General features: G+C 34.8%; 1 protein-coding gene across 1 annotated transcript in view; it reads right to left on the reverse strand.

The window, feature by feature from the left end:
* The window catches only part of LOC101863535 (lactadherin), a gene marked incomplete at its 5' end in the record, with an annotated part of 79636 nt that overhangs the window by 12817 nt on the left and 58440 nt on the right, over nt 1–8379 (reverse strand). The window contains 2 exon segments of the mRNA XM_013087249.1: nt 357–501; nt 5726–5803. Of these exon segments, the coding sequence (XP_012942703.1) occupies nt 357–501; nt 5726–5803 (223 nt within the window).

The following is an 8379-nucleotide window of genomic DNA, read 5'->3' on the forward strand; positions in this document are numbered from 1 at the left end:
CCCCCCCCCCCCCCACCTCCGACAACTACAACATAAACATCAACAACAGCAGCAACAATAACAACGACAACAACAACAACACTAAACAACAAAAATAACAACAACAACAACAACACTAAACAACAACAACAACAGTAATCATCCTCATCATAGAAAGGATCAAAATTATCTAAACAAGAATTACCAGCCAGTGGTGAAATCCTTTCACGAAACCACTAACGGACATATAACTGAAACGACTCATTAACAAATCTATCCATCCAAATAATGAATCAAATAATTATAATCAGTCGCTTGATCAGTGAACCAATCCCCTTCATTAATCAACAGATTCCCTCACAGCTCAATGTACTGACCTGTGTACGGACAGCCAAGCAGTCCTGCTCTCATGCTGATCTTCCCCTTCCACTCCACTGGCTGGAAACGCACGTAGCGCGCCACGAAAGGGCTGTTCAAGAAGTGAGTCCGTGACGTCTCCTTGTCAGAATTCCCACCGAATAGCTGTTTCGTTCAATGAGAGCGCACGAGGAAGACAGACAACAAAAAAGGAGAAAACATAAATATTAGTAGAGGAACATCTTTATCTTTTCTTCAATGACAAACCCCAGAGTTTTTGGGGTGAGAATATATCAGCAAGCCAATTATTTCTTTTCATTTCTTTTTTCATGATATCAAATTTACATAACTCAGCAACCAGGTGAAGGTGATGTATCATAAAAAAAACCCAACAACACAAAACAAGTGCAAGTGGTGCAAGGGGAGAGAAACGATGCAACAACAAAAAGAAGGATTTCTCCTGGTGGAAGAAACGACGACGAAAAAGTGGTCTTCGTCGTGGTAGATACGGAATGCATTGACTCACATGTGCAGATGCTGACGAGGTGAATGTGTTTTGTGCATACATAATTGTGTGAAAACTTTTCCGACTCTGCATAGCAATCACAAACAAAAACCGGCTACTTGTGTACTCATATCTTCCATTTTGATGACCAGAAAAAAAAGATGCGCAGGCATTATGTTTTGGGGTCTAAAGGTGATGCTGAAAAATAATAACAAATGAGAATGCATATGTGAGCAGAATTTTGCTCAGTTTCGCAGTTTTATAGTGATGCTGATAGAGCGATAGGGTTACGGCACTGTTTTATTTTTAATGAGATGATTGACTTCATAATCAAGATGATCAAAAGAGTTAGTATGAGCTTCACTGTTTGAAAAATATTCTGACACTTGCGATTTTAAAGGAAACTAGTCCATTCGCTAAAGGCCAAATTCCTATGATGCCGGACAGATCAAATCGAAACTACATTGCTTACAACTAAAGAATTAAGGCAAGGAGTAAAACGTAAGCCTTAGTTGCTACAAAAATGTTCAGCTTAAAATCTAAAAGGGAACAGAGGATTACGACTGCAAGTCGAAGTAGCTAATCATAAAGGCAACCCTGCACACGTTTGAATGCAATCGAATTTTTTTCGGATCACAATGCAACTTACGGACACGACAGTATTACTTACATCAGTGCAACAACATAACATAACGAAGTGACGTGAAGTATCTCAAGTGCAAATGGTATCTTTGTTCATCGTGACGCGTTCCATTCTCCGGGTTAGAGTGATGGGCACGAGTGCTAGACACTTAGTTCACCGGGAGTGAGCACAATAAAGACGACCAGACTCCGGATGGTTGAGCACATGACATGCAAGATAATCGTGCAGTGCTGTTCATACCTTAGACTGCTCACACCTTGAGCTTATGACGGGGGAGAGACTACACTATGATAAACCTATATACCACCCACTTACCAGATTCTCAAGTTGCATTTTACTAGGCTACAGAAACACTATGTCGCTGGAATTTTTCAACTACCCTCATTTATTTGTCAGAAAATCTTAAAACGTTTCATATATTAGATAAGTATATTATCGTTGACTTTATTCCACACCTTTACATGGGAATTCAATTTCCCTCCCTATCCTCTTTCCCTATTCACTAAAAAGACCCCTCTTTACCCCGTACGCCCACCCTGATACGTTATAATTAAAGTTAATCTTTTTCGAAATTTTCAGCGACACGGGAGAAGATTTGCTTGTCACAATGTGCATGGCCAGTTAGTGGGTTGATTTGTTACATTTAGTTGTTTTAAAGGCATTGGTGAGGTCAGCTAGGCTACTGGGATGTCCGACCAGTGGATTAATGTCAGCCTGTTAAAGAGGTTCTAATCGCTGTTACCGCTGTTATCGAGTTAGAGTCTTCCTACTTTTACAATACATGTGTTTCATCTTATTCGTCAAAATCCCCAAATAAGAAAACGTCAAATTTTCTTCCAAATTTTTGTTTCGAATCTAGAAATGCCTTATTATATATCTCATTTTGGCACCGGTGTAAAGTTGTTTCTATTATTTTTTGTTGAATTCCAAACATTAGGAATGCAATAGGAATACCATGAACTTAAACCCATATCAGCAAATTTTAGAAACACATCGTCATTTTCCCCGCCATACTTTCTCTTTCAGCGAAATCAAATATAGACTTTAGCGTTAGGTTTTTGTTAGGTGCTTCTTTCGAAAGACAGCTACGTTTTATGAACACTTCCCAAACTTGTAGAAATATTTTGATACTGTCACGTTGTTGTTCCCCTCGAACTCAAAATTATAGAAAACATATGATTTCCCTGAGGCAACAATTTAAAAAAAAATCTTTGAACATTTCGTTCGAAGAAACCATTTACAATTGAAAGTTGCTTTCTTCAGCAACTTCTCGATCCGCTTCACTTTTGTTATCTGTCTTCTTCCACATTATAAGATGACCTATAATGTCATGGTTTCAGCAGCATCCAGCGTGCTGCCATTCGGCATTGTCTTCTTTTTTGTTATTATGTGAGCGTTAGAGCAAACATTAGGGTTAGTTCATGCGCTTGTTTAATAGATTAACAGCAAAGACATGTCAACAATAATTCAGGTTCTATCACACCCTACACAATTTCATTTTTTTTCTGTTTTCCAGTGGCTTTCCGTGTGTATATTGTTCACTGATCCAGGTACAGGTTGTATGAGGTTTTCTTTTAAAAGGTCAATACGTATTGCGGTAATGTGTCTCTGTAATGTGAACGTCCTGAGAGTCAATATTAATGTTGAACTACAATATTGAATATTGTCTTTCTTTTCTGTGCTAATTCAGATAAAAAGACAGATTGTTCTTCTCCCAAAAGTCAAGAGAAAGTACCTGGGAGTCGCAAACAGATAGAATGAAAAATAACGGAGAAAACTTGCACTGTGAAGATTTTCCTTTGTAGCTTCTAAAGTGTTTGTGTTAGAGGATATTTCAGGATTATTTTCCCAATAATATCCTCTCGAAGAAAGAAAGTTTTGTCGATAGAAGTAACTTACAAAATAATACAGACATGGGCTAATTCGGTGTGTTTGTATGGTGTGTGGTCTAGATGTGAACTGTGAAAGTCATGCAATCTGACATGCAGATGTGGTTAGGCGAGCATAGGTAGTGGACAGTGGTCAGACATGCGCCACTGATGGTCAGACAGCAGACGACATCAGTGTCAGATTAGGCACACACACAGGCAACAGATTTTGAATACACAAATCAAGCAAACAGTACTCGACATGTATTACTTTTGTTTCATATTTGCTCTATGTATTTTTTCATTTCAATTTATTCTACAATTTAAAAACCCCAGAGTTGTTTGCTATAAAAGTCGAAAAGAGAGCGAGACAATATCACTAGAAGTGTAAAAGATGAAGAAAAAATATATGAGGAGGAAATTGGAAGTCTAAGCTACTCAAAGCATGTATGTATTAAAAATAACAAACTTATTTAAGCCTCAGTTCCAAAATGGCTGATTTGTTATCCTCAAGATTTTATGAGGAGATTTATCACCATCTTCAAAAAATACTTTCTGAAATCCCAAATAAAACCTGTCGAGCACAGTATTCTTGTTAATGGATGCAATAAAACATATGCAAATAAAGATTCTACAAATGCAAACACAAAAAGATGTCGTCAAAATGAATCACCAAAAAATCAGATACCAATCCACGAGATGTTCATTTATAACCGTTTTTCATCCAGCCCAAAACTCAGGATCACAAATTAGGATAGAGTAAAAACTGATTTTGACCATTCAGGTCTTAGTGATTCATTTTGACTCAAAATGTTTTGTAATAAAATGTAAACGATAGAATCTGAAGTAATCTTAATAAGATCTTACGTAAAGTAATAATCGAAACAAATAGGTGTTAAGATTAAATCGCTATTTTACGAATTAACTTGTTAAAATGCATATATGTTAACTATCTGCAAGCGTTGACTTTACCTAGAGTGTCACAATGAATTCTTTCTGCAAGGCCACAAAGGTTTGAGTTCAAATCATTCACACCAACAAGGGAGCACGATCGAAATGGCGGATCACAATACAATCATACCGGAGTCCCGAAAAGTAATGAAAAATCAATTTCAGAAAGGTTGAACAAAACATTTACATTTACAATAAATACAACGAAGTAAGACAAAAGAAATAAAAGAAAAGCAATAAGAAAACTTAAAGAAGAAAAGATTTAGAAAAGTATTGGCCAGCAAAGTAAGCGCTCTAAGACAAACTAGAATGGTACACTACTCTCCGACGAAAGAATCAACATTTGCATGTCTACACAAACTGACTGTCTTTTACTATTGGTCGGCTGGGGTCTTCCCTACCATCAGATCTTGAAGTTCTTTCGGCGGGTTAAAAATTTTTGCCATTAAAAAAACAACAACTTATTTTGAACAATTCATGAACCAAAATGGCTGAATTTAAGTCTGTTTGTAAAGGCAATGTTGAAAAGTAAAATTCCCCAACATACTCCAAGGTGTTTCACGACATTGGGCTAACCCATCCTGTAAGTGGGAAATTCCTAATAGGAGTTTAAATTAGTGTCTAAATCTTAGAGTTCATCAGCCAAAAATGTCTGTATTTAAAAGTATTAAAAACGAATTTAAAAGTTCGCACTTACCAAATGTGCAAAACACTAAAGCAAAACCAATAAAGTAGCAATAAGAGCAAAAAAGATAAAGAAACTCAACACACAAGACAACCACAAGAATGATAATGATATTAATGATCATGATAATAATAATAATAATAATAATAATAATAATAATAATAATAATAATAATAATAATATTAATAATAATAATAGTAATAATAATAATAGTAATAATAATAATAATAATAATAATAATAATAATAATAATAATAATAATGGAAAATATAATAATAATACAATGATAATAGTAATAATAAAAATAAAATAATAACAACAAAAATTTACATAGAAACAATAGAACTGGCGATGGTAGTTTAAAAAGTAGCAATGGTGAAAATAAGTAATAAATAATGATGATGATGATAATGATAATGATAATGATAATGATAATAATAATAATAATAATAATAATAATAATAATAATAATAATAATAATAATAATAATAATAATAATGATAATAATAATAATAATAATAATAATAATAATAATAATAATAATAATAATTATAATAATAATAATAACTTACGACCCTGAGGAGATGGTACTCTTTCCCCACCCCACTTTTCCATGAAGCGATAAGTAAAAGAAAACATAAAAACTCAAAAGTTATAATTTTAGACTTGAAAGTCAAGAGAAAACAATAAGATTTCGGGACTCCGGTACTGGTTGCGGTTCTGTGCCTTAGTCTTACCAGTCCATTTTCCGAGTATTTGTCAGGGATTAAATGTGAAGAGGTTGTATTTAGAGACGGGCTCCACAACCACCGACTCTAGAAAAATCAGAAGGGGTAAAAGGGTTAAGGATTAAACCAAGTTAAAACATTACTTATTATAATTAGGCGTCAACAGCATCAGGAGAGAAAGGGGCAGAGACAGACAAACACCACAGGCCGCAGCACATTGCCTTGAGTTATTCCGAATACTCTCTGCTTCAGAGTATACCGCAAGCAGGCAGGAAGTGGAAGCAGATCCATTCGCGCGTCTGGCCATGTCGATCATCACAAAATGAAGACTAAACCTCTGTTAGGAAAACTTATAGTAGGAGGAATACTGGGACGTTGAGATGACTTCAATAAGTCTCTTCACAAGATATTTACACAAAGTGCAAACTTAACCTTGCATATGTGCGGCTGATTGGATAATAAAGCGTTTTACTATCACAAGATATGGCTAAGCTGCACAACACACAAGTACACATAATACGATAGCAGTATGCTTTGACGATAATACACAAATATACAATATTATAAATATTAGAGAGGTACAAGAATACAATTACTCAAGACGTAAACATTTGCGATTATAAACTTGTAATCATTTTCCGGATAAGAATTACAGCGTATAATATATGGACAGTTACGGTGTATAACACAACATTTTAGCATTAGTAAGCGCCTATTGAGGAGAGGGCTAGAGCTGGCTTGTTTGACCATATACACACAGGAAATGAAATTATTCTAAAAGTTGTCCCTTTATTGTTTGGGTTATAAAGAAGGTATAAATGCCAAAGTAAGCAACACGTGTTTCCTTCAATGTCAACCGAGTCAAATTTAAGACTTTTCTTGAACAGTTTGAAGCAGTAGCACAGTTTAAATGTAAACGTTATAATATTTTTATAAATCTATTCCTAATTATAGTAGTTTTATTTATTATTTTGTAATCGATCGACACAAAATATATCATAATTGAATAAGCGGGTTGTTCCTATCCTGTCTGTCGGGGCCAGCCGTGGCTGAAAGGGATACAACATCCGAACAATTTTTTTTTTAAAAGCTCACAAAACCCCCCACAAAAAACCAAAACAAATAAAACAACTCCCCTTTAAGGAATCGACATCGCGTTTTTTTCTATACAACGGCGAATAGCTTAATTATTATTACACCGACCAAAAAACACAAAAGCAATGCTATATGATGACACCGCACGCATATTAACGGCCGCTCGGATTATATTTAAATACTTAAACTTAATTCCCGGCGAAAATATTTCGCGTTGTCGGAGGGAAACAAATTGTCAAAAGTTGTTTTTTAAATACTGCAATTGTTTCAATTACGAAGCAAAAGAGAATGATATTATCCAGACGCATTCTATGGGCTGTTAGTTACTTTGCGACTAATGACGTATTTGTTTTCTCAACTTTACTACGACTTTATACAACACAACATTCCACAAGGAGAGAGACATTTACTGATATATTCACATCAGACACCTTTTGGTATCTCTACAAGTGTAGCCTGAAAGTGAAAAGACACATGGTTAAAACATAATAATCAATAAACAACGAAGTCCATAGAAACAATCACCTTCTACTGCCTATGTATACTTAATGAATAAAGAATTTGCAAAACATGCACTTTACTCGACCTTGATAAAAACCATTTCTAAATGACAACAATAAACAATTGCAGCGTAATAAAGCGAAATGACGTAATACAGAAATTATACTTGTGTGTATATATATATATTATATACGTATACATTGAAAAGTATTCAAACAATCGCTTTACTGAATAAATGTGTGCATGCAAACTATTGATAAAAGGGAGAAAAACCTTTGGCAAGAATAATATACAGTGTGGCAACTGCAGAAATTTTTTGATAGAAAACTTTGGAAGAAGAAAGAAGTAAATGTAAGCAAACGATTTTTTCCTTCGCATGACAGTCGTATAAAGAATGTCAAAATACATTCAAAAGAGGAAAAAACATCAACCTGGATTTATGGAAGTGATAATAAAGAAGCAAAGCCATTCCAGCCAGCTGCTCGAAATTGCATGCTTATAAGAGTTCAGAAAAGTCGACAAGGTTTTTTATTTTATTCTCAAACGAAAAGAATGTTCTGACAAAGATAAGGATTTAAACGACTGGGGCGTACTATGAGAACGGAATTTCATTTTTTAAAATTTAGATGTCTTGAAATGAAATATTGTTTTAAATTTAAGTAGGCTTTTAAATAATAACTAGCTTTGAATGTGGGTCGCAATTTTCTTCCAATGACTGCAAAAGTTATCTATGTTGCATACTGTTCTTTCAACAGAACATAATTTGTAATTTCAGATGCTAAACCAATGACATGTCCTTTTTACTTGTCCTCAGAAATGTTAACTGACCTTATAAAAACGTTTTCCCACTTCGAGTATAGACAGTTTGGTGGAAACTTGTCTTGATATTACAGCGACACACCGAAATTTTGTCTCTCAATTTGAATATGCGTGTACAAATGTGTGTGTATGTGTGTGTGTGTGTGTGTGTGTGTGTGTGTGTGTGTGTGTGTGTGTGTGTGTGTGTGTGAGTGTGTGTGTGTGTATGTGTGTGTGTGTGTAAGTAGGGTGGTTCATCCTTACATAGA

This window comes from Aplysia californica, unplaced genomic scaffold (assembly GCF_000002075.1).
Source record: "Aplysia californica isolate F4 #8 unplaced genomic scaffold, AplCal3.0 scaffold00564, whole genome shotgun sequence".
In the NCBI taxonomy this organism is placed as follows: Eukaryota; Metazoa; Mollusca; class Gastropoda; order Aplysiida; family Aplysiidae; genus Aplysia; species Aplysia californica.